Here is a 27,766-nt window from a genome sequence, read left to right as displayed (position 1 = left end):
GAGTTGTTGGCGCCGCTCCAGCCACTGCCGAAGGGACTGCGCGGGTTCGCGCATGCGTGGAACGGCGGTCGTGATCTCACGCATGCGCGGAGCCACAGTCGTGATTCCGTGCATGCGCAGACCGGCCGTTGTATTTTTGGCGCATGCGCAGGGGGGTTCTCTTCTCCGCGCCAGCCATGGCGGAGCCCTACAGGGGTTGGCGCGGAAGGAAGAAGGGGCCCCACGGAACAAGCCCGCCCACAGATTGGTGGGTCCCGATCGCGGGCCAGGCCACCGTGGGGCCCACCACCCCCGGGTTGGATTCTCTTCCCCCCCCACCCCCCCCGAGGTCCGCCCACGCCGACTTACCTGCCAGGTCCCGCCGTGTCGAACCATGCGTAACCGACGCCAGCGGGACTGGCCAAAAAACAGTCAGCCGCTTGGCCCAGAGGGCCCAGAGAACCACCGGGGGGACCGCTGCCAACGGCCACCGCCTGAAAAATGGCACCGGAGAATACGGCAGCCAGCATCGGAGCGGCAGGGCGGGATTCACACTCCCCCCCACCCCCCACCGCCAGCCAAAGGAAGTATCCTGCCTGCATCTACAATTAACCCTCATTACTCGTCAGAAACCGCCATCAAGTTGCGGAGTCTGCACGTGCGTAGTTAATTGTAAAATCCAGATGTTGCTGACAGTGATCTATGTTTTCCAACAGGGTGTGCTGTTGAAGTCCCCACTGACTGTAATCAAGTAGAAATCACTGAACTGATGACAAATTCCACTTGGCCTCACTGTTCAATGAGACGTAACAGGGTTTTTAAAGACTTACCAAGTTTGTAATTATTGATGCACAAGCTCACTGGCCCCAAAATCTAACTTTATATTTGTGGACTGACCGACTTCTCCATTATGATTGGGAAAAAAGAAACACACGTTCTTAATTTTCTTTTTGCTTTTGATATTTTAGCTTCTACCTTAATCCGTTGTATGTATTCCAATCATTTATTGAACTCTTCATAAGATGTAATTAAAAATGAATTTAACTAAAATTCACTTACGTGATGTGGGCGTCGCTGGTTAGACCAGCATTTATTGCCCATCCCTAGTTGCCATTCAGAAGGTGGTGGTGCATTGCTTTCTTGAACTACTGCAGTCCTTGAGGTGTAGGTACACCCACTGTGCTGTTAGGGAGGGAGTTCCAGGATGTTGCCCCAGCGACAGTGAAGGAACAGCGATATATTTCCATGTCAGGGTGGTGAGTGACTTGAAGGGCAACCTCCAGGTGATGGGGTTCCCAGGAATCTGCTGCTCTTGTCCTTCTAGATGGTAGTGGTCGTGGGTTTGGAAGGTGCTGCCTGAGGAACCTTTGTGAGTTCCTGCCGTGCATCTTGTAGATGGTTCACACGGCTGCCACTATTCGTCAGTGGTAGAGGGTTTGATTGTTTGTGGAAGGAGGAGCAATCAAGCGGGGCTGCTTTGCCCTGGATGGTGTTGAGCTTCTTGAGTGTTGTTGGAGCTGCACTCATCCAGGCAAGTGGGGAGTATTCCATTACACGCCTGACTTGTGGCTTGTAGATGGTGGACAGGCTTTGGGGGGTCAGGAGGTGAGTTACTCACCATAGGATTTATAGACTTTGACTTGCCCTGGTGGCCACAGTATTAATGTTGCTAGTCCAGTTTAGATTCTGGACAATGGTAACACCAAGGATGTTGATTGTGCGGGATTCAGCGATTAATAATAATCAGTGCATTTTGCTGCCTGATTTGCTGTCTATGACAACACGACAATGTGATTGGCTGTTTGCTGTGCTTGGCAACATTGTTGCTGTTAGAGGCCTGGAGACTCCCTTGATTTGGTGCCACAAAGGGGTAAATCCGCAGCACAAAATTGCTGGATCTTTGAGGGTTGCTTTATTCCAGGTTAGTCATTATTTATCAACGTAAGAAGTCTTACAACACCAGGTTAAAGTCCAACAGGTTTGTTTCAAACACGAGCTTTCGGAGCACGGCTCCTTCTTCAGGTGAATGGAAAGGCTTGTTCCAGAAATGTTTATATAGACACAGTCAGAGATGCCCGGAATGCGAGCACCTGCAGGCAATCAAATCATCAAAGATGCAGAGAGAGAGGTAACTCCAGGTTAAAGAGGTGTGAATTGTCCCAAGCCAGTTCAGTCGGTAGGCCTCTGCAAGTCCAGGCTTGTTGGTGGGGGCCGAATGTAATGCGACATGAATCCCAGATCCCGGTTGAGTCCGCATTCATGCGTGCGGAACTTAGCTATAAGTTTTTGCTCAGCAATTTTGCGTTGTCGCGTCTCCTGAAGGCCTCCTTGTAGAATGCTGACCCGGAGATCAGAGGCTGAATGTCCTTGACTGCTGAAGTGTTCCCCAACTGGAAGGGAACAGTCCTGCCTGTTGATAGTCGCACGATGCCCGTTTATTCGTTGTCGCAGTGTCTGCATGGTCTCGCCAATGTACCACGCTTCGGGACATCCTTTCCTGCAGCGTATGAGGTAGACTACATTGGTCGAGTCGCACGAGTATGGGCCGCGTACCTGGTGGGTGGTGTTTCCCCGTGTAATGGTGGTGTCTATGTCGATGATCTGGCATGTCTTGCAGAGATTACCCTGGCAGGGTTTTGTGGTGTTGTGGTTGCTGTTCTGAAGGCTGGGTAATTTGCTGCAAACAATGGTTTGTTTGAGGTTGCGCGGTTGTTTGAAGGCCAGTAGTGGGGGTGTGGGGATAACCTTGGCAAGATGTCCATCCTCGCTGATGATGTGTTGGAGGCTGCAAAGAGGCTTCTTCGCAGCCTCCAACACATCATCAGCGAGGATGGACATCTTGCCAAGGTCATCCCCACACCCCCACTACTGGCCTTCAAACAACCGCGCAACCTCAAACAAACCATTGTTTGCAGCAAATTACCCAGCCTTCAGAACAGCAACCACAACACCACAAAACCCTGCCAGGGTAATCTCTGCAAGACATGCCAGATCATCGACATGGACACCACCATTACAAGGGGAAACACCACCCACCAGGTACGCGGCGCATACTCGTGCGACTCGACCAATGTAGTCTACCTCATACGCTGCAGGAAAGGATGTCCCGAAGCGTGGTACATTGGCGAGACCATGCAGACACTGCGACAACGAATAAACGGGCATCGTGCGACTATCAACAGGCAGGACTGTTCCCTTCCAGTTGGGGAACACTTCAGCAGTCAAGGACATTCAGCCTCTGATCTCCGGGTCAGCATTCTACAAGGAGGCCTTCAGGAGACGCGACAACGCAAAATTGCTGAGCAAAAACTTATAGCTAAGTTCCGCACGCATGAATGCGGACTCAACCGGGATCTGGGATTCATGTCGCATTACATTCGGCCCCCACCAACAAGCCTGGACTTGCAGAGGCCTACCGACTGAACTGGCTTGGGACAATTCACACCTCTTTAACCTGGAGTTACCTCTCTCTCTGCATCTTTGATGATGTGGAGATGCCGGCGTTGGACTGGGGTGAGCACAGTAAGAAGTCTTACAACACCAGGTTAAAGTCCAACAGGTTTGTTTCAAACACGAGCTTTCGGAGCACGGCTCCTTCTTCAGGTGAATGGAAAGGCTTGTTCCAGAAATGTTTATATAGACACAGTCAGAGATGCCCCGGAATGCGAGCACCTGCAGGCAATCAAATCATCAAAGATGCAGAGAGAGAGGTAACTCCAGGTTAAAGAGGTGTGAATTGTCCCAAGCCAGTTCAGTCGGTAGGCCTCTGCAAGTCCAGGCTTGTTGGTGGGGGCCGAATGTAATGCGACATGAATCCCAGATCCCGGTTGAGTCCGCATTCATGCGTATGGAACTTAGCTATAAGTTTTTGCTCAGCAATTTTGCGTTGTCGCGTCTCCTGAAGGCCTCCTTGTAGAATGCTGACCCGGAGATCAGAGGCTGAATGTCCTTGACTGCTGAAGTGTTCCCCAACTGGAAGGGAACAGTCCTGCCTGTTGATAGTCGCACGATGCCCGTTTATTCGTTGTCGCAGTGTCTGCATGGTCTCGCCAATGTACCACGCTTCGGGACATCCTTTCCTGCAGCGTATGAGGTAGACTACATTGGCCGAGTCGCACGAGTATGCGCCGCGTACCTGGTGGGTGGTGTTTCCACGTGTAATGGTGGTGTCCATGTCGATGATCTGGCATGTCTTGCAGAGATTACCCTGGCAGGGTTTTGTGGTGTTGTGGTTGCTGTTCTGAAGGCTGGGTAATTTGCTGCAAACAATGGTTTGTTTGAGGTTGCGCGGTTGTTTGAAGGCCAGTAGTGGGGGTGTGGGGATGACCTTGGCAAGATGTCCATCCTCGCTGATGATGTGTTGGAGGCTGCGAAGAAGATGTCGTAGTTTCTCCGCCCCAGGAAAGTACTGGACGACGAAGGGTACTCTGTCAGTGGTGTCCCGTGTTTGTCTTCTGAGGAGGTCGGTGCGGTTTTTTGCTGTGGCGCGGTGGAACTGTCGATCAATGAGTCGAGCGCCATATCCCGTTCGTACGAGGGCATCTTTCAGCATCTGTAGGTGTCTGTTGCGCTCCTCCTTGTCTGAGCAGATCCTGTGTATACGGAGGGCTTGTCCATAGGGGATGGCTTCTTTAATGTGTTTCGGGTGAAAGCTGGAGAAGTGGAGCATCGTGAGATTATCTGTGGGCTTGCGGTTAAAGCGAGGTGCTGAGGTGACCGTCCTTGATGGAGACGAGTGTGTCCAAGAATGGAACTGAATTTGGAGAATAGTCCATGGTGAGTTTGATGGTGGGATGGAACTTATTGATGTCATCGTGTAGTCGTTTCAGTGATGTCTCGCCGTGGGTCCAAAGGAAGAAAATGTCATCGATGTATCTGGTGTATAGCATCGGTTGAAAGTCCTGTGTGGTGAGGAAGTCCTGTTCAAACTTGTGCATGAAGATGTTGGCATATTGAGGTGCAAATTTGGTCCCCATGGCTGTTCCGTGCGTCTGGATGAAGAATTTGTTGTCGAAGGTGAAGACGTTGTGGTCTAGAATGAAACGGATGAGTTGCAGAATTGCGTCTGGAGATTGGCAGTTGTCGGTGTTGAGGACTGAGGCTGTTGCAGCAATGCCGTCGTCATGGGGGATGCTGGTGTAGAGTGCCGAGACATCCATTGTGACGAGGAATGTTCCTGGTTCAACTGGTCCATGGGTGCTGAGTTTCTGTAGGAAGTCCGTCGTGTCGCGACAGAAGCTGGGTGTACCTTGTACGATGGGTTTCAAGATGCCCTCGATGTGGCCAGAGAGGTTCTCACACAGGGTCCCATTGCCTGAAACGATAGGACGGCCTGGTGTGTTGGCCTTGTGTATTTTCGGGAGGCAGTAGAGATCTCCAATGCGGGGATTACGTGGGATGAGAGCACGTAGGGTGTTCTGAAGGTCTGGATCTAAGGTCTTGATCAGTCTGCTGAGTTGGCGGATGTGTTCCTTGGTTGGATCTGCGGGTAACTGCCTGTAGTGTTCCTGGTTGTCGAGTTGTCGGTATACTTCTTTGCAGTAGTCTGTTCTGTTCAGTATGACGGTGGCCCCTCCTTTGTCTGCTGGTTTGATGACGATGTTGCGGTTGGTCTTGAGAGTGCGGATGGCGTTGCGTTGTGCTTGGGTGACGTTTGAGGCTGCCTTGTGATTGCGAGTGATGAATCTGGCATTGACACGACTTCTGACGGCTTGAGCATACATGTCGAGTCTAGGGCAGCGGCCTTCCGGAGGGGTCCAATTTGACTCTTTCCTTTTCGGTTGCTGCACTGCAGATCTCGCGGTCTGCTGTTCCGGTTCATTGGTCGTGTCCCTGGGTTCGCTGTCGGCCTCTTGGGGTCTGTGGAAGAATTCCCGGAGCCTCATTCGCCTGATGAATTCCTCCGTATCTGCCGCGAGACTGATGGGGTCCATTTTGGTGGTGGTGCAGAAATTGAGCCCTCTGCTGAGGACTTCGATTTCGTCTGGTTGAAGGGTGTAGTCTGACAAGTTGACAATGGATTTCCCTGTATTGTTTTCGACTGTTGTACCGGGAGAAGCTTGATTGCTGCTGGTGGTGATGCCAAGTTTCTCAAGCTTCCTGTTCTTGGTGTGCATGTAGGTGGCATAGTATTGCTGTCTCATCTGTTTGGCGGTGTTCCGCAGCTGGTCTGCTGTGTCCTGAGCGCAAGTTGAGAATATGGCCTCTCTCTTGGTTTCCAGGTTGCGTCGACTGCTGTAGAGTTGGTGTACGAGGTGTTTGAGGAGTGTGACAGAGGTGCGGTGGCAGAGTCTTTCAGCGTAGTCTGTGTTGTAAGTCGACTTGAGTGGGTTTTTGATCTGTAGTCCTTTCGGGATCTTGTCTGCTTTTTTGCATCTTTGTAGAAACTGAATGTCAGTGTCTATATGCGCAATCTTCCTGGAGATCCTCTCCACTTTGAGCCGGCAGTTTGCGGTGTCAATGGTAGCCATGATGTGGAGATGCCGGCGTTGGACTGGGGTGAGCACAGTAAGAAGTCTTACAACACCAGGTTAAAGTCCAACAGGTTTGTTTCAAACACGAGCTTTCGGAGCACGGCTCCTTCTTCAGGTGAATGGAAAGGCTTGTTCCAGAAATGTTTATATAGACACAGTCAGAGATGCCCCGGAATGCGAGCACCTGCAGGCAATCAAATCATCAAAGATGCAGAGAGAGAGGTAACTCCAGGTTAAAGAGGTGTGAATTGTCCCAAGCCAGTTCAGTCGGTAGGCCTCTGCAAGTCCAGGCTTGTTGGTGGGGGCCGAATGTAATGCGACATGAATCCCAGATCCCGGTTGAGTCCGCATTCATGCGTATGGAACTTAGCTATAAGTTTTTGCTCAGCAATTTTGCGTTGTCGCGTCTCCTGAAGGCCTCCTTGTAGAATGCTGACCCGGAGATCAGAGGCTGAATGTCCTTGACTGCTGAAGTGTTCCCCAACTGGAAGGGAACAGTCCTGCCTGTTGATAGTCGCACGATGCCCGTTTATTCGTTGTCGCAGTGTCTGCATGGTCTCGCCAATGTACCACGCTTCGGGACATCCTTTCCTGCAGCGTATGAGGTAGACTACATTGGCCGAGTCGCACGAGTATGCGCCGCGTACCTGGTGGGTGGCATCTTTGATGATTTGATTGCCTGCAGGTGCTCGCATTCCGGGGCATCTCTGACTGTGTCTATATAAACATTTCTGGAACAAGCCTTTCCATTCACCTGAAGAAGGAGCCGTGCTCCGAAAGCTCGTGTTTGAAACAAACCTGTTGGACTTTAACCTGGTGTTGTAAGACTTCTTACTGTGCATCTTTGATGATTTGATTGCCTGCAGGTGCTCGCATTCCGGGCATCTCTGACTGTGTCTATATAAACATTTCTGGAACAAGCCTTTCCATTCACCTGAAGAAGGAGCCGTGCTCCGAAAGCTCGTGTTTGAAACAAACCTGTTGGACTTTAACCTGGTGTTGTAAGACTTCTTACTGTGCTCACCCCAGTCCAACGCCGGCATCTCCACATTATTTATCAAAGCCTTTTAACATTTGGGGTATCCTGGATAATCCGCTTCCCTCTCTTTCTCCCCTGGCAATAACAACAACTACAACTTATACATCACCAGAAAATGCCAGAATATCTCAACAGGTCCAACAGCATCTGGGGAGAGGGAAGGGCGCTAACGCTTTGAGTCTGGCTGACTCTTCATCAAAGCTGGAGAGATCTGGAAATAGGATAAGATTTATCCTGTTGTGGGGTGTGGGAGGGGGCAGGTGGATCAGTGGGCTGGATAGAGGGCCAGCATTTTGGGCTGGTAATCCAGAGGCCCAGGATTAATGCGCTGGGGACATGGGTTCAATTCCCACCACGGCAGCTGACGGTATGTAAATTCAATGAAAAACACTTGAATTGAAACCTAGTCTCGACGATGATCATGAAACTATAATTGATTGTCATAAAAATCCTTCTGGTTCACAATTATGCCTTTCTGGGAAATAAATCTGGTATCCTTGCTTGGTGTGGCTTGGCTAATCCACCTAACCTGCGCATCTTTGGACAGTGGGAGGAAACCGGAGCACCCGGAGGAAACCCATGCAGACACGGGGAGAACGTGCAAACTCCACACAGACAGTGACCCAAGCCGAGAATCGAACCTGGGTCCCTGGCGCTGGTCAGTCCACAGCAATGTGGACTCCTACCTGCCCTCTGAAATGACCGAGCAAGCCAGTCAGCTCAAGAGAAATTATAGATTACTCTAATTAGAAGGCAGCATGGTAGCTGGCACAGTTCCTTCACAGCTCCAGGGTCCCAGGTTCGATTCCTGGCTTGGGTCACTGTGCGGAGCTTGCACGTTCTCCCCGTGTGCGTGTGGTTTTCCTCCGGGTGCTCCGGTTTCCTCCCACAGTCCAAAGATATGCAGGTTAGGTGGATTGGCCATTCTAAATTGCCCTTAGTGTCCAAAAAGGTCAGGTGGGGTTACTGGGTTAGGGGGATAGGGTGGAGGCACGGGGCTTAAGTAGAGTGCTCTTTCCAAGGGCCGGTGCAGCCTCAATGGGCTGAATGGCCTCCTTCTGCACTGTAAAGTCTATGGTCTATGGTTAGATGGGCCATAAATACCATCTAAGAATTTTTAAAACACTGAGAAATAAAAGAGGACAAGGTAAAGAATAGATCCTTGGGGAACACTGATGCTATTGGTGCAGGAGCAAGAAGAGAAACCATTGCAAGTGATACTCTGGCTTTTCTCAGAGAGATAATAATGGGTGGGGTGAGATCAATTCCATCCAGCCCATTGACAGTGGAGAGGCACTAGAGGAGGATGATGAGGCCAACCATGGCAATGGCTGCAGAAAGGGTGAGAAGGACACAATCAATAGGACGCAATCTGTGACTTTTTAAGTGCCATTTCAATACAGTGGATGGGACAGATCTGCACAGTGCCTCGTAATGCTAAGGACTGGAGTTCAATTCCAGCCTCAGGTGACTGTGTCGAGTGTGCACATTCTCCCCATCTCTGCGTGGGTTTTCTCTGGGTGCTCCGGTTTCCGACCACAGTCCAAAGATGTGCAGGTTCAGTGGATTGGGCCGTGATCAATGCGCGAGGTTACACGAATAGGGCAGGGGAGTGGGCCGAGGCACTGTGCTCTTTCAGGGGTCAGTGCAGACACGATGGGCCAAATGGCCTCCTTCTGCACTGTGGGGATTTGATGGAGAAATTCAAATATCGAGTGCCGGATAAGGTGAGCATCGATCTGGGATGTGACAGTATGTTTAAGGGGGAATAGAGGGATGGATAACGGGGCGGTAGAAAGCTAAGGTGGATAAGGATTTGATTTTTTGAGAGGGGTTTGCTGATGATATAAAGCTAGGTGGAAAGGCAAGCTGTGGGGAGGACACATAAATGCTGCAGAGACGTGAACGATATAAGTGAGTGGGCAACAAGATAGCGGCTGGAGTATAATTCAGGGAAGTGTGAAGTTCCCCACTTTGGCCACAAGAATGGAAAAGCAGAATATATTTTAAACAGATGAGGAACTTGCAAGTTACAGTTTACAGAGACTCGGGTGAGCTCAGACAAGGAATACAGAAAGTTAGCATACAAGTACAGCAAGTAATTGGGAAGGCAAATTGGGCAGCACAGTGGCGCAATGGCTAGCACTGCTGCCTACGCCGCTGAGGACCCGGGTTCGATCCAGGCCCTGGGTCACTGTCCGTGTGGAGTTTGCACATTCTCCCCATGTCTGCATGGGTTTCACCTCCACGACCCAAAGGGTAGGTGGATTGGCCACGCTAAATTGCACCCTAATTGGAAAAAAAAATTGGGTACTCTAAATTTATTTATTTTTTAAATTAGGAAGGCAACTGGCATCTTGGCAACAAAGAAACTCTGCTACAATTGTATAGGGTTTTGGACAGAACACATTCGAGGTACTGTGCACAGATCTGGTCCCCACCATTGCTTTCATTGAAGGCGGTACAATGAAGGTTCGCTAAATTGTTCTCTGGAATGAGGGTGTTGACCAATGATAACAGGCAGAGCAAATAGGGCCTGTCGTCTTTCGAATTTAGAAGAGCAAGAGGCGATTTCCTTGAAACACACAAGATTCTGAAGGGGTTTGATTGGGTGGATGCCGAGAGGTTGTTTCCGCTGGCCAAACAGGTTCAGTGTGTCAACCAGCAAAATCCCTCCGACACGCTGGCGGCAAGAGTGGGGGAGACTCCTGATCGGCCACGCTAGGCGTGGAGTGGCACCCTCAAGCTCGAAACCTCTGTGCCAGACTTGTGACCTGTTCCAGGGAAGACCCCGCTGTGGAAACAGACAAAAGTCTACTTTAAATGTGCCACTAGGTGCGGGGAGAGAATTGGAATTTCTTGTGTCTTCATTGGAAGATTAAAGATTTGTGATTTGGTGGAAAATGTCTGTTGATAAAAATACAAATAAATAATATTAAATAAATAACATTACATTAACACTGCAATGAAGTTACTGTGAAAAGCCTCTAGTCGCCACATTCCGGCACCTGTTCGGGTACACAGAGGGAGAATTCAGAATGTCCAATTCACATAACAAGCATGTCTTTTGGGAGGAAACTGGAGCACGCGTAGGAAGCACATGCAGACACGGGGAGAACACGCAGACTCCGCGCAGACTCCGCACAGACAGTGACCCAAGCCGGGAATGGAACCTGGGACCCTGGCGCTCTGAAGCAACTGTGCTAGCCACTGTGCTACCATGCCGCCCACAAATTGAAGCACTTGCATTTTTTGCAATACCAGTTTGCCGTTTACCATTGCGTTCTTCCTTGCACATATGTACCCTGGTCGTTGGTGGATGAAAAGGGATTCCTCTTTATTTTACACTCCTGCACCAGACTGGCTCGCTGCTCCTCCTCTTCCGTCTAAGTCACTCGCCAACACCTGTTCTTTCATCCCCTGTGCAGTGGAGCATAGCACATCAGCGCAGCCCACTTTAGATTGCTTGTTCTGCTGTCTGGCTAATCCCCCTTCCACCTGCTGCCGCCTCGCATGCAGCCTGCTGGAACTGCTCCCCGGTCATCAACGGCAAACAGGATAATTAGGCAGGTGGGCTCGTTAGAACTTTCAGGGGAGCATCCCGCAAGGCGGCCGGCAGCTCATTCCAGAGCCGCCACGCCCAGCAAATTCCTGTCCCCTTTTCCCAGGCACACCCTGGCTCTCGTGATTTCCCTCAATCCCAAGCTAAGCAGGAGACGGCCTCAACATGGCCTATCCTAATTAAACTGCACATCGGGCACATATTCTATGAGCAGCTCAACAATTTGATCATAATTGGCTGCTGAGGATTACAGAATAAATCACCAGTTCTTCTATTAAAAAAAATATCGCCATCATCAAAATCTGGGAAGGGACAAAATGTGTTTTAATTGCAATGGTTATAAATCACGCTTCGGATGCACACAGCCCTTGTATCAACCCAACATTTTTTTTGTCATTAATCAGGCGGCTCCTCAGCCCAAGTTACTGAAGGCTGCATCTTGTTTTCTGGCTGTCTGTTCCCAAAATGCTTCTGTGGTTATTTGAGCGTCACGGGTATCGCAGCAGTGCTTGCTATTGCCTGCCAGAAATAAATGAAAGGGCTTCGATGGAGACAGCAGGTACTTATCATCGAATCGGATTTATTTTCTCTGCCTGCGGGGGAGCATTGTACATGTAACCATCTGACCTACGGCGCAATACAAAATGCACTGTCTCCAACCTGAGTGCTGATCACTGGTTCGTGGTTATTTAAGAGCATCACTAAAGTGCCTGCATTCAGCCCAGGGACCTCTTTCGAAGCACTGTGTGCTTGATTAGCAATGTTGGCAGCAAAGGAGAGATATGAAAAATGTCTGTCCAGATTGTGCGCTGTGCTAGAATTGCAGCCATAAATACATTGTTGAATCAGGTCACTAAAATGACAGGCAGGAGGTGTCATAATATACATCTATGTATATAATGGAGTGCAGACAGGCAGTGATTGACACACAGGATGACCAGTGAGAACACAGAACACAGCAGCCAATCACCAGACAGGACATTACCACTATAAAGCCAGAGGGCACTAGGTTTCCCACTCTCTCGGGACCCAGCCACTGAGACAGTCAGAGTTCGTGAGCTAGCCCCTGCAAACACCATGTGGTAGCTAGTAAGTCTGGTCAGGCTACTACTAGGTCTCCAGTCAAGTCAGTATAGTGTCAACCCACAGTTGAACATGTATAGTAGTTAAGACGTTGAATAAAATCGTGTTGCATCTTATCAAATGTTGGAGGTCTGTCTCTCGCTACACTGCATCAAGTGCAGTCCACGTCGACCCAGCCAGCCCAACACATCATGGTACCAGTGAGTGATGCTGAAATTTGACCTACCTTGAATGAATCAGCATTGACCAGCAAACAGCCATCCGGTGACATGGAAAACGTCCGCCCTCCTCCGCAGCTCCGCATCGCCGGCAATCTTGGTTCAAATTGGAAGATCTTCAAACAAAGGTTCCAATTCTATATCGAAGCCACCAACCTCGAGGCCACATCGGACTCCAGGAAGATCGCACTATTCCTCTCCACAGCCGGGGACCACGGCATCCACATCTACAACTCCCTCACATTCGCTGAAGGCGAAGACAAGATGAAATTTAAAACGGTCCTGCTGGAGTTCGACAGCCACTGCGACACTGAGGTGAATGAGAGCTTTGAACGGTACGTTTTCCAGCAGAGGCTTCAGGGTAAGGATGAACCTTTTCAGTCCTTTTTGACCCATCTCCGCATCCTCGTGCAGTCATGTAACTATGACTCGACAGCTGATTCCATGATCTGGGATCAGATCGTTTTTGGGGTCCACTCCGATTCCCTTTGCCAGCAGCTCCTGAAAGTCAAGCAGCTCACCCTCATCATCGCCATCGAAACGTGCGTTGTCCACGAATATGCTAACAATCGGTACCCCCACATCAGGGCGGCAGAGAATGCAAAGCTAGCCTCCCACGAGGCGGAACGGGTGCAGGCTATCGCATAAATGCAGGGTCTAAGTGTTGAAGAGAGTGGCCATTTTACACGCTTTTCCTGGGCCCCTGCGCATGCGCGCCATGACCGAGGGGATGGCAAGACAGACGACCAGACTGCGCAGATGCGTACGTCGTTCGACCGCACTGCGCATGCGCGATGGCGCGCGGAACGTGCTGACGTTGGCGTCATGGCGTGTCCGAATGGTGGCTCCGTCCATTTAAAGCGGCAATGTCCGGCAAAATTACGAAGGTGTCTACAGTGTGGGAAGCTCGGCCACTACGCAGCCCTTTGCAGATCTGCTCCACTGCCCAGCAGCCAGCGATCCCAGTCACGGCGCAGAAGCGTCCGTTCAATACAGCAAGGCCGTGCCAGACTCTGACCCCGACAGCCCACCAGATCCTGATGCTGAGTGCCTCAAATCCCCATACCGGGTGGGCATCATTACGAAGCATGTGCTGCCTTTCTCCAAGATAGTGACGTACCTCCCGATCCTCAGCGTGGATCCCGATGACGAGTGGTGTGCTGTCCTCACAGTCAACAAGGCTCGTATCCGGTTCAAAGTGGACATCGGCGCATCGGCGAACCTCATCTCGAAATCCGATCTCATGCCAAATTCTGTACGAAGCTGGACGCCTCCAAGGGGTTCTGGCAAAATGAGCTGAACACATCCAGTTGCAAACTGTGCACATTCAATACCCCGTTCGGTCGCTACTGCTACACCCGGATACATTTTGGCATCATCTCTGCCTCAGAGGTATTTCACTGCATCATGGAACAGATGATGGAGGGTATCGAGGGGGTGCGAGTGTATGTTGACGATGTCATAATCTGGTTCACAACTCCCCAAGAACACATCGCTCACCTCAAGCCCGTATTCCACAGAATCCATGAGCATGGTCTCCAGCTCAACAGGGCCAAGTGCTCGTTCGGTCAATCAGAAGTCAAATTCCTTGGTGACCACATCTCGCAGCAAGGCGTGCGGCCAGATGCTGACAAGGTTTCGGCGATCATCACCATGAAGACCCCAGAGGGCAAGACGATGGTCCTCCGCTTTCTAGGGATGATCAACTTCCTCGGGAAGTTCATTCCCAATATGGCGTCCCACACCACAACCCTCCGCCATCTCGTCAAAAAGTCGATGGAATTCCAGTGGCTGCCCGCTCATGAAAAAGAATGACGTGAGCTGAGGGCAAAGCTCACCACAGCCCCGGTTCTGGCATTCTTCGACCCAACCAAGGAGACCAAGATATCCACTGACGCAAGGCAGGACGGTATTGGGCTTGTGCACCTTCAGCGGGGTGACTCCTCCTCCTGGGCCCCAGTTGCGTATGCCTCCAGAGCCATGACACCCACTGAGCAAAGGTACTCTCAGATTGAGAAGGAATGCCTGGGCCTCCTAACGGGAATCGACAAGTTTCACGACTATGTTTATGGCCTCCCAAAATTCACGGTAGAGATAGACCACAGGCCACTAGTCCACATCATCCAGAAGGATTTAAATGACATGACGCCTCAGTTACAGCGAATCCTTCTTAAACTACGCCACTATGACTTTGAACTTGTCTACACGCCAGGCAAAGAACTCATTGTTGCAGATGCCCTTTCCAAGGTCTATTACCACACCGTGTGAACAAACTGACTTCATCTGCCACATCGACTCGGAGGTGCAATTGTGTGCCTCCAACCTTCCGGCCTCTGATGAGAGGGTCATCCGAATTCGTGAGGAAATGGCCAAGGATCCTCTGCTACAGCGAGTGATGCAGCACCTTACAAATGGCTGGCAGAAGGGACAGTGTCCCCAGTTCTACAACGTCAAGGACGACCTGACGATGGTGGACGGCATCCGTATGAAGCTCGACAGGATCGGGATTCCTCAGAGCATGGTGCTCGGCCAACTCCACGAGGGTCACCTGGGGTCGAGAAATGCTGACGCAGAGCTCGGGAGGCAGTCTATTGGCCGGGCATCAGCCAGGACGTTGCCAACATGGTCATCAACTGCCCTACATGTCAGAAATTTCAGCCGGCTCAACCCAAAGAAACATGAGATAGTGACCTCCCCATGGTCCAAGGTCGGTGTCGACCTTTTCCACGCCAAGGGGCGTGACTATGTCCTCCTGGTCGACTACTTCTCCAGTTACCCAGAAGTGGTGAAACTGTCCGACCTCACGTCGAAGGCAGTGATTAAAGCCTGCAAAGAAACGTTCGCCAGGCATGAGATACCGCTCACGGTACTGAGTGACAATGGTCCCTGTTTTTACAGCCAGGAATGGTCTGATTTTGCACGGTTATACAACTTCCGTCACGTAACCTCCAGCCCCCACTACCCGCAGTCAAATGGGAAGGCAGAGAAAGGGGTCCATATTGTTAAGAGTTTGCTATGCAAGACTGCAGACTCAGCCTCCGACTTCAACCTGGCGCTGCTGGCATACAGAGCGACCCCGCTGTCCACTGGGTTGTCTCCAGCGCAGATGCTCATGAATCGCACTCTGAGGACCATGGTTCCTGCCATCTATGTTCCAGACCTTGACCACCTCACGGTCGTACAAAAAATGCAGCTGTCTCGGGCCCAACAGAAATTGGCATATGATGCTCATGCCACGGATCTCCCCGAGCTGGTCTCAACTGATCGTGTTCGTGTGCAGTTGCCTGATGGCGGCTGGTCAGCCACAGCTGTGGTGGTCAAGCAAGTGGCCCTGAGATCGTTCCTCATCCGCATGGCTGATGGCTCCCTGCTACGACGCAACAGAAGGGCACTGCATAGAGTTCCACGCCCATCACCTGACCGAAGTGCCCCGCCACCCACAATGCTTCCTCCAGACGTGCCCTACCACGAGGCCACCGATCTACCAGCAATCCTGCCGACCCCTGTGACCACCGCATTGGCGGCGGTCCTGCCTACCCAAGTTCAGGCGGCCCGTGATTCACCCTTGCGGCGATCAACCAGAATTCGGCGCCCGCCACAAAGACTAAATTTATAGACTGAACATCTTGTTACCTCATCGTTTTGACCTCTGTAAATATCGTTTTACCGTTCCATCTGCCCTATATCTGCACTAGCGACACCTTCCTATGTATATCAGTTCATTTTAGCACATTCTGTATATAGTCACGCACATATACACATCCACACTCACCTTAATATTTATTATCTAAAAAAAAAGGGGGGGAGATATCTTAATATACATCTATGTATATAATGGAGTGCAGACAGGCAGTGATTGACACACAGGATGACCAGTAAGCACACAGAACAGAGCAGCCAATCAGGACACGACCACTATAAAGCCAGAGGGCACTAGGTATCCCGCTCTCTCTGGACCCAGCCACTGAGACAGTCAAAGTTTGTGAGCTAGCCAGTGCAAACACCATGCGGTAGCTAGTAAGTCTGGTCAGGCTAGTACTAGGTCTCCAGTCAAGTCAGTAGAGTGTCAACCCACAGTTGAACATGTATAGTAGTGGAGACGTTAAATAAAATCATGTTGCATCTTATCAAATGTTGAAGGTCTGTCTCTCGCTACACTGCATCAAACGCAGTTCACATCGACCCAGCCTACCTAACACATCAGGACGTTCTGCTCTAAACAATCCCATCTTTCTTATGAGGGCAACTCTGCAAGGTCTGAAGCTTTCTTCTCACATTTTCTGTTATGTAGTAAGAACACGAAGGGAACCTATCAGGGACTAGCAGCCTTCAGAGCACCATGCACCTGTACAATTTGTGAGTGCTATTAATAAAGCCCATGTCTGCAATTTATAAGTTTGCGCACTTGTGCACTTTCGGGACTTGTGGGAGGAAACCGGAGCACCCGGAGGAAACTCACGCAGACACGGGGAGAACGTGTAGACTCCACACAGTCAATGACCCATGCGGGAATCGAACCCCGGACACTGGAGCTGTGAAGCAACAGCGCTAACCACTGTGCTACCGTGCCGCCCACGCTCGACTCGTCAGACTGGAGAACGACATCTTCCTCAAGATCCTGCAGCCAGCTCCCTCGCCCAAAGAAATACTCTCACCGTCTTTAGATGGGAAAGAGGAAGCGACCGAAGCTTGTGAACTATTTGCGATCAGCTTTTTTCAGGAGTACGGCTGTTAACATTTTGTTACCCCCGTGGCAAGAGTAAATCTTCCTTTTGAACTTATTGCTAAATTTAAACCTCAGCTTTAAAATATTCCAAATGATCATAAAAGCTTAATCAGCTACGCTAGCTACAGATTTATCTTAGGACAGCTGCATAGCTTGTGAATGCTGCAGGTGAAGCCCATGTCCGCAATTTCTAAGTTTACACGCCGCAGCTGAGCTTTCCTTGCACTGGCTAGATTCATCAGACAGGAGAACAACGCTTTGCTTACAGGAGACAACCCTCTCGCCCAAAGACAAACGTTCACACGTGTGCCTGCCCGTTGTTCAAAAGCTTTTCTTCTGGGAGTTTTTAGGCTAAACACGATGATCTCGGGAACAAATTTACACCGTATATTGTAAGAATAACACTCTTGGAAAATTTGTAGAATTAAGAATTCCAGAATTCTTTGTTTCATGTGGGGCTGGATTCTCTGGCTCCCCAGCCTTGTGTTTCTCGGAAGCGCACCGTTTCCCATTGAAGCCATCCCACGCCGCTGGGAAGCTGCTGGTGGGGAAAGTGAATCCCAAAGGACAGAGAATTTCGGCAAAGGTTACAGACCTTTTGAATGTTTACCATAATACTTCATTATAGGTTTGAAGGGCTGGATTGGCCTACCCCTTCCGCAGTGGGGCTGAAAGATCCAGCTGCTGGTCAATGGCTCACATCCACAGTGAAGGATGAGGTGGGGAGGGGGGTCAGAAAATTCCCACCGTCTTGGATTGCATTATAATATTGTTTTGAAAACTACAAAGTGTTAATGCAAGGTGAACTCATTTGTCTAGAAATGTTAACTTCTAACCGCAAATCTCGTTCAGAATGAAAATGGTTAAGATATTCAAATAAATAACAAACTGGCTTTATACTTACAATCAGAAGTTTCATCGAAAAGAATTCCTACAGTGCAGAAGGAGGACATTCAGCCCATCAGGTCTGCACCTACCCTCCGAAAGAGCACCCTATCTAGGCCCAATCCCCATAACCCTACCTAACCTTTTGACACTTAGGGGCAATTTAGCCTTGCCAATCCTCCTAACCTGCATCTCTTTGGACTGTGGGAGGAAACCGGAGCACCCGGAGGAAACCCACGCAGACACGGGGAGAATGTGCAGACTCCACACAGACAGTCACCTGATGTTGGAATCAAACTCATGTCCCTGGCGCTGTGGGGCAGCAGTGCTAACCACTGTGCCACCATGCTGACAAGTATAACGCGTGGCTTTTGCTATCTTTACCTCAGTTTTATGTGGAGATTTAATAATAACCCTCTCACCACGGAGACCTGAATTCCTCGTGGATTATACAGACTTGACTACTTGTTTACCTGCATTTCTAATAGAAAGAAAGTCCCTTGCTTTTGGACGAATGTACCATTGTTTGTTACAGTCATACGGTTCTGTATCTGAGTATGCTTGAGAAACAAGCCAAGTGCAAATTTACTCCGCTTTTCTTGTCTGGCAATGGATTTCCAAGGGCTCCACTCTGCTACTCTATGTCTGTGAAAGTAATATTTATTTCACACAGGAGGCTGTGTTTCATTTGAGGCATTATTTTGTTAACCCTTTCATAGACTGAGTTAAGTCGTTACCATGGCAAGCACTGTTCCTTCGCACTGACCACAAAATCCAGGCCAATTATAAATTCTGAAGACACAGCGTAACGTGCAAAGGCTGATGTTGTCTCGCAAAAGTGCTCAGGTTTTCGATCTTATTGTAAATTCTGGATCAGGACATTGTTTTTATTACAGGTCGAGACAGATTGGTATATTTACCTCAAATGACCGTTTACTGGTGCTCATTGCTCGTTCAATTGTTCTCATCATGCTTGGGTCGTACTTAAAATGCTATTTTTTGTCTTTCAAGCTTTCTGCGAGGGAGGCTGCAGGAATGGCGGAAGCTGTGTTGCCCCACAGATGTGCTCCTGTCCTCCCGGGTTCACAGGGAATGGCTGCCAGATAGGTAAGGTCAACGCTCATTCACAGATCTAGTTTATGCTGGCAAATTGGAGATGGGTTTTGAAGTTAAATGGACTGCAATACAGTTCATCTCTTGCGAAGGGTAAAAAGCCTAAAACGGCCCACGTGATGCGATCCTATTTTTCCATGGGTTGGTCGAAATCCACCATGCGTCTGATGACTTTTATGACTGGTGTACTTGAAATGGTTTGATCTGTCTGACTATTGCAAACGAACAGCCTCAGCCCGTGAGGTTTAGAATGGCATTTCCCACCATGCCAAGAGTGGGTGGGGAGCGCATTGACACTGATCCTGGTCGCCCTACAGTTGTGTAATGCTCTGGTAGGTATTCATTGACTTGAGGTGGGACTTCTAATCTAACTGTCCGGCAGCTCCCAGAGTCTGCAAGCAGTCACCAGAATCTTTGTCGGGGGTTGGGGAGGGGGGGATCAGTTAAGGCTGTGGGGTGGGGGGGTGGTCCCAGAATGGGCAAGGAGGAAAAGGGGGCCAGCCAATTGGCTTCCTCCCACAGTCCAAAGATGTGCAGGTTAGGTGGATTGGTCACGCTAAATTGCCCTTAGCGTCCAAAAAAGGTGAGGTGGAGTTACTAGGTTACGGGAACAAGTTGGAGATGTGGGCTTAAGTGGGGTGCTCTTTCCAAGAACCAGTACATACCCGATGGTCCGAATGACCTCCTTCTGCACTGTAAATTCTATTATACATAGAACATAGAACAGTACAGCACAGAACAGGCCCTTCGGCCCTCAATGTTGTGCCGAGCCATAATCACCCTACTCAAACCCCCGTATCCACCCTATACCCGTAACCCAACAACTCCCCCCCCCCCCCCTTAACATTACTTTTATTAGGACACTACGGCCAATTTAGCATGGCCAATTCACCTAACCCGCACATCTTTGGACTGTGGGAGGAAACCGGAGCACCCGGAGGAAACCCACGCACACACGGGGAGGACGTGCAGACTCCACACAGACAATGACCCAGCCGGGAATCGAACCTGGGACCCTGGAGCTGTGAAGCATTTATGCTAACCACCATGCTACCCTGCTGCCTGTGATTTATGATTTATGATCTATGATCTATGATCTATGATTTAGGCCTTGCCCAACCCGTCAGAAAGCTGTCGAGAGGTTGGCGCAGTTGGGAACCCGGTGGGAATGTCATCCTTGAAATTCGATAGTTCTCAACTAATCGCAAATCCCCCAGCGGAGAAATGTAAAATTCTAACATTGTAGCTTGCCTGCTGTCATTAATGAGGTGTTCCCCAACTATTCACCAAACAAGGTCTTGCTTTGATATATTTTCTCCCTCAATCTCCTGGGAAATGTTTTGATCATTTTTGACTTGGACAGCAAAGAAGTGGCAGACGGAATAAAATTTGGAAAAGTGTGAAGTTAGGCACTTTGGTAGGAAGAATGGGGGCATAGCTAATTTCTAAATGGGTAAAGGCTTCGGGAATCTGAAGCACAAAGGGACTTGGGAGTCCTTGTTCACGATTCTCTTAAGGTAAACGTGTAGGCTCAATCAGCAGATTGGAAGGCAAATGCAATGTTAGCATTCATGTCGAGAGGGCTAGAATACAAGAGCAGGGATGTACTTCTGAGGCTGTATAAGGCCCTGGTCAGACCCCATTTGGAATATTGAGATGTTTTAGGCCCCGTATCTAAGGAAGGATGTGCTGCCCTTGGAGGAGCTCCAGAGGAGGTTCACAAAAATTACTTTGGGAATGAAGGACTAATCATATGAGGAGCAGTTGAGAACTCTGGGCCTGTACTTAATGGAATTTAGAAGGATGAGGGTGAATCTCTTTGAAACTTACTGAATACTGAGAGGTCCAGATAGAGTGGACGTGGAGAGAATGTTTCTCCTTGTAGGAGAGATTAGAACCCGAGGGCACAGCCTCAGACTGAAGGGACGATCCTTTAAAACAGAGATGAGGAGGGATTTCTTCATCCAGAGGGTGGTGAATCTGTGGAACTCTTTGCCGCAGAAGGTTGTGGAGGATAAATCACTGAGTGTCTTTAAGACAGAGATAGACAGGTTCTTGATTAATAAGGGGATTAGGGATTATGGAGAGAAGGCAGGAGAATGGGGATGAGAAACATATCAGCCATGATCGAATGCCGGTGCAGGCCCGACGGGCCGAATGGCCTAATTCTGCTCATATATGTAATGGTAAAGGAGGGAGGCATGCTCCTGGGTGCCACTTCTTGCGCCAGCGGAGACCAGAAGTGAGTCTGCACTGGTGGAAGAATTAGTCTCCAGAATTGAGAATCCAGCCTAGACAGTCCTCAGAGGACATTACAGGGTAAATACCAGGAGGATATTTCCACTTGTGGGGGAGACGAGAACACAGTTTATGAATCAGAGGTCTCCCTTTTCAGACATAGATGAGGGACAGGATTCTCCGTTATCCGACGGCGATATCGTAACCGGCGATCGGGCGGAGACTCCCTACCGACGCCCAAATCAGGGCGGTGCTGGTTTGACGCCGGGGGATGTATGGTTGTCAGTGGTCGGAAACCTGGTGTGGCGGCTGCGGACTGTGTCCAGTGCTGCCGCAGTCAGCCGGGAGCCACGCTGCCGGGGCGGGAGGGAGCTTCCGTGAGGGCTGGGGGGGGCCGTTGGGGGGTGGCCAGGGCATGGCCAGGTGGGAAGTATTTGGCAGGTTTGGTCCATGCAACCAGATTAGCAATGATCTTGTTGAATGGTGGAGCAAGCTCGCAGGGCTGAATGGGAGCTCTTTCTCCCAAGTCCCATTTGGTTCCTATGTGATATATTTCTGTCTTAAGTTCCCTCCACACTCATTTTTTGTTTACGTTCTATTGTTCCTGGAATCTTTGTCACTCTGTATGTTTTAGTTGGCGGCCAATAACAGTCCACCACTATTTTGCGAATTGCTTCTGCTTTTCAGTCTCCACCTGTCCAACCGGAATTCTTCAGCCCCCATGTGACTGGACTCCTAGTCCTTACCTGCAACCTCCGTCGAGCCATTATTTCTTTGGCTCGGTAAACAGGTTTTTCCTGAAGTGGTTTAATATCATCTTACTCTGATGGTACCCATACTAAATTAATGAAAGCGGCCACCTGATATTTGCTCAGTTCTGTCACTACTGTATAACCTCACCAGCGGTGAAGTGGCAACGCCGTGTCCTACGGGGGTGGGGTTTCTGCCACACGTCCTGGGAGGTTACGGTTTTGGTGCCAACAGCCACTGCGTTGGCCAACGACGCGAAGGTAGGGAGAGGTGAACGAAACGCTGATCGTGGAAAAACTGTTTCAAGAGCTAAGCTACTGACGATAAATTACAGCAGCTGTCAACGTAATTAAAGGTTAAAATAAAAGCCCACACTGCTGGAGGAATGGTAATGCATAGCAGTCCGCCCTCAAACAAATTCTGTAACAACTATTGATTATGGTAAACATACTAAATTTGCAACAATGGTTAGAAATTTTAAGAATGTTTACCGAAAGCTTCCTGTATTTGACTACAATGGTCACAACATAGCAAAATATTCTGACATTAAATCCCACGGCCATCAACTACATTTCTTCATTATTCCCATTTGAGATGCTAAATGTATTTCATGAAGTAATTACAACTGGAGTATTTCACTTTCTTTGTGCCTAAGGGCTTCATGTCACTGTCTGTGTCAGTTATGTTAGCTGAACACAGACAAAATGTTTATATGTTTATGACTGAAAGCATATGAAGGAATATTGGAAACAGAAGTCCTTTGACCCTCTATTATTTCTGAGATCAGTTTGGAGAGTAGGTCATAGAAAAATAACTCCTGAATAAACATCAGTGACAATAGAGTCAGTTGAAGGACAGATATCTGTACTTCTAAGATAAAAAGCTTTACAGCATTAATATTATAACTTATTAATGAGTTTCACAAATATCAGAAAGCACAACCTAATAAATTTAAACTGAAGTCATTGACTTCAAGAAGCAAAATATCATACACACCCCTGGCGGCATCAAAGGGGCCAAGTTGGAGATGGTTGACAGCTTCAAATTCCTAAGTATGTACATCACCAACAATCTGTCCCGATCCACCCACGTCAACGCTACCACCAAGAAAGTACAACATCGCCAATAACTCTTCAGGAAACTAAGGAAATTTGCCATGTCTACATTGACTCTTACACATTTTTACAGATGCACTAAAGAAAGTATCCCATCTGGCTGCATCACAGCCTGGTATGGCAACTGCCCGGCCCAAGACTGTAAGAAACTTCGGAGAGTCGTGAACACAGTCCAGTCCATCACACGAACCTGCGTACCATCCATTGAATCTATCGATACCTCCCGCTGCCTTGAGGAAGCGGGCAGCTTAATCAAAGACCCCTCCCACCCAAGTTATTCTCATTTCCAACCTCTTCCATCGGGCAGGAGATATAAAAGTCTGAGAACACGCATTAACACATTCAAAAACAGCTTCTACCCCACTGTTACCAGACTCCTAAATGACCCTCTTATGGACTGATCTAATCTCTTTACACATCTTCACTACTGAGTAGTACTACATTCCGTATGCTTCACCCCATGTCTGTGTTTATGTATTTACATAGTGTGTGCCGTATGTTTTTCATGTATGGAACAATCTGTCTGGATAGTATGCTCAACAATTTTTCACTGTACCTCGGTACACGTGGGTGGCACAGTAGCACACTGGGTAGCACTGTGGCTTCACAGAGACAGGGTCCCAGGTTCGACTCTGCCGAGTCTGTATGTTCTCCCCGTGTCTGCGTGCGTTTCCTCCGGGTGCTCCGCATTTCCTCCCACAAGTCACGAAAGACATGGTGTTAGGTGAATTGGACATTCTGAATTCTCCCTCAGTGTACCTGAACAGGCGCCGGAGTGTGGCGACTAGGAGATTTTCACAGCACCCCCTCGGTGCACTCTGCCTGAAAGACTTTAGACCGCTACCTTTCCTCATTGAGCTCTGCGGCAGCTGCCCCAAGCTGTAAGCTGGCAAGTCACAAGAACATGTCTGAGATTCGTGCAGTTTGTGTTCAAAGCATACAATAATAATCTTTATTATTGTCACAAGTAGGCTTACATTAATACTACAATGAAGTTACTGTGAAAATCCCCGAGTCACTATACTACGGCACCTATTCAGGTATACAGAACGAGAATTCAGAATGTCCAATTCACCTAACGAGGACGTTTCAGAACTTGTGGGAGGAAACCGGAGCGCCCGGAGGAAATCCACGCAGACACGGGGAGAATGTGCAGACTCCACACAGACAGTGACCCAAGCCGGGAATCGGACCCGGGTCCCTGGCGCTGTGAAACAACCGTGCTAACCACTGTGCTGTGTACATGAATCACAAAACCTTTCCATGCAGGTACAGCAAGTGATTAGGGAAGAAACGGAATGATATGGTTTTCGAGCCCTTCCCACCGCCGGGATATTCCATTCCCGCTGAAGGCAACCCCCGCTACAGTGGGATCCCCAGTGGCAGGGTGGGCAAGCTATGTAAAATGCCATGGACGTCAGTGCAATTTGATGATCCTGCCGTAGGGTTTGCTGCAAGGGAATGGAGTAGAAAATAAGGTAAGTCTTGTTGCAAATGTTAACTGCCGGGGTGAGATTGCCCTTGGAAAACTGTGTACGGTTTTGATCTCCTTATTTAAGGAGAGATGTTACAACGAGGTGAGAAAGGATGAACTGGTCCCTCTCAGATCAACCTCCTCGGTTGAGTGCAACACAGGGTTACATTTCTTTTTCACAAGGATGTGCCTTTTCCAAATCAGAATGCATTTAACTATTTAAGCTGTGAGCAATAAGGAGCCAGTCAAACCATGTTTTCTTGCCTCAGTGAACTTGCAAATTTATCAACCTTTTCCAATAATAATAATCTTTATCAGTGTCACAAGTAGGCTCACATGAACACTGCAATGAAGTTACTGTGAAAAGCCCCTAGTCGCCACACTCCGGCGCCTGTTCGGGTACACAGAGGGAGAATTCAGAATGTCCAATTCACCTAACAGCACATCTTTCGGGACTTGTGGGAGGTAACCCACGCAGACACAGGGAGAACATGCAGACTCCGCACAGACAGTGACTCAGCCGGGAATGGGAACCTGAGGAAAATAATAAAAATATGATGCCAAACATTAGACCCTCATGCAGTCATTTGGATTCTGCGACATTCACGCACACACACCTAGAAGAAATAAGGGGAGTTAAAGTTCAAAATTCAAAAGGGTAAAAGAATTTAGGGGTGCATGCACTTTGATTGTCTTTGAGGGGAAGATTTTAAACGTTGTGACCTATTTGGGTTCGGTGGCTTCTTGGGTTCAAGTCAGATACAGAAGATGTTGCTAATCTTACGAGATCTCATTTTGCTGGTAGATTTCTGGTAAAGTTGGCTTCTTGAACTGGGCAATGCTCTGTCTAAAAACGGGACAGAGGGAGAGAGCGCAACCTTCTGTCTGCTTCGTCTGCTGAAGACCTTTTCGACACCGCCAGGGCCACTTGCAATCTCACTCAACTGTCTGGGCAGCCATGCTTTGAAATACTTCACCCATTGTGTATTTCCATGGGGTTTTGACTATGTCTGTCTGTGGCAGCCATTGTTTCGATATCCAGGTCTTTTACAGGTGCAACAGGTGATTAAGAAGGCAAATGGAATTTTGTCCTTCATTGCTAGAGGGATGGAGTTTAAGACTAGGGAGGTTATGTTGCAATTGTATAAGGTGTTAATGAGGCCACACCTGGAGTATTGTGTTCAGTTTTGGTCTCCTTACTTGAGAAAGGTCATACTGGCACTGGAGGGTGTGCAGAGGAGATTCACTAGGTTAATCCCAGAGCTGAAGGGGTTGGATTATGAGGAGAGGTTGAGTAGACTGGGACTGTACTCGTTGGAATTTAGAAGGATGAGGGGGGATCTTATAGAAACATTTAAAATTATGAAGGGAATAGATAGAATAGATGCGGGCAGGTTGTTTCCACTGGCGGTTGAAAGCAGAACTAGGGGACATAGCCTCAAAATAAGGGGAAGTAGATTTAGGACTGAGTTTAGGAGGAACTTCTTCACCCAAAGGGTTGTGAATCTATGGAATTCCTTGCCCAGTGAAGCAGTTGAGGCTCCTTCATTACATGTTTTTAAGGTAAAGATAGATCGTTTTTTGAAGAATAAAGGGATTAAGGGTTATGGTGTTTGGGCCGGAAAGTGGAGCTGAGTCCACAAAAGATCATTGAGTGGCGGAGCAGGCTCGAGGGGCCAGGTGGCCTACTCCTGCTCCTAGTTCTTATGTTCTTAGAGATTTACTCGGCTGTTTCCTGGGATGAAGGGGTTCTGTACTGAGGAAAGTTTGGATGTGTTGGGTCTCTACTTATTGGAATTTAGAGAATGAGAGGTGATCTTATTTGATATTAGTTATCATAGTCCAAAATTCCCTGGATGCGGTAAAGATTCCATTGGATTAGAAAAATGCTAATGTAACGCCCTTATTCAAAAAGCGAGAGAGGCAGAAAGTAGGAAACTATAGACCAGTTAGTTTAACATCTATCATTGTCGGCAAGATGCAACCAGTGGGGTGCCATAGGGTTCAGTCCTTGGGCCCAATTATTTACAATCTATATTAATGACTTGGATGTAGGGATAGAAGGTACTGAAGCCAAATTTGCAGATTACACTAAAATAGTTGGGATAGTAAGTTACAGTGAGGAAATAAGAAATTTACAAATGGATATATACAGGTTAGATGAGTGGGCCAAGATTTGGCAGATGGAGTTTAACGTGGTAAGTGTGAGGTTCTCCATTTTGGCCGGAAAAATGGAAAGGCAACTTATATAAAAGGTGAGAAACGTCAGGGTGCTTCGATGCAGAGGGATCTGGGTGTCCTTGTGCATGAATCTCAGAAAATAAGGTACAGCAGGCAATAAGGAAGGCAAATGGAATTTTGGCATTTATAACTAAAGGAATCGAGTATAAAAGTGGGGAAGTGTTGCTGCAACTGTACAAGGCATTGGTGAGATCACACCTGGAGTACTGGGTACAGTTCTGGTCCCCTTATTTGAAGAAGGATGTTGTGGCATTGGAGGCAGTTCAGAGGAGGTTCACTCGGTTGATTCCAGAGATGCGGGCCTTGTCTTGTGAAAAGAGATTAAGCAGATTAGGACTATCCGCTCCAGAGTTTAGAAGAAGGAGAGGAGATCTAATATAGGAATACAAGATGATAAAAGGTATTGACAAAGTATAATTAGAGCGGATGCTTCATCTTGTGTGGCAATCTAGAATGAGAGGTCACCGTTTTAGGATGAGGGGCGGCAGGTTTAAAACAGAGACAAGGAGAAATTACTTCTCTCAAGGTTGAGTGTCTGTGGAATTCACTACCCCAGAGTGCAGTGGATGCTGGGACTTTGAGTAAATTTAAGGAGATTGTAATGATCTTTGATTGGGCTGATGTTGAATCTCGATATTGTAGTGTGAACAAAGAACATCGATTTTGCTTTATAAACAAAGTTATTTATTACTAACATTACACTAACTAATTACTAAAATGTCTAAGAGTTGGAAATAATGGTCGAACAATAATTTACCCAGAGCTACTCTTATATACGACTGCCACAAACTCCTTACTAACACCTTCTCCTGGAACACAAGGTGTGTCCGGGTCACGTGTCTGCATACTCACACCACCTGGTGGTCGGAT

At 48.6% G+C, this 27,766-nt stretch overlaps 1 protein-coding gene across 5 annotated transcripts in view; it reads left to right on the top strand.

Moving 5' to 3' along the window:
- Positions 1 to 27,766, top strand: part of LOC119971968 (protein kinase C-binding protein NELL1-like) — a 926,238-nt gene that overhangs the window by 712,208 nt on the left and 186,264 nt on the right. For all 5 annotated transcript variants that reach the window (XM_038808351.1, XM_038808348.1, XM_038808349.1 and 2 more), the window contains one exon: positions 18,977 to 19,072. In XM_038808351.1, the coding sequence (XP_038664279.1) occupies positions 18,977 to 19,072 (96 nt within the window). The remainder of the gene's footprint in view (positions 1 to 18,976; positions 19,073 to 27,766) is intronic.

Source organism: Scyliorhinus canicula, chromosome 9 (assembly GCF_902713615.1).
Source record: "Scyliorhinus canicula chromosome 9, sScyCan1.1, whole genome shotgun sequence".
In the NCBI taxonomy this organism is placed as follows: domain Eukaryota; kingdom Metazoa; phylum Chordata; class Chondrichthyes; order Carcharhiniformes; family Scyliorhinidae; genus Scyliorhinus; species Scyliorhinus canicula.
Note: the sequence above shows the minus strand (reverse complement) of the source record. Positions and strands in the feature narration are given on the sequence as shown.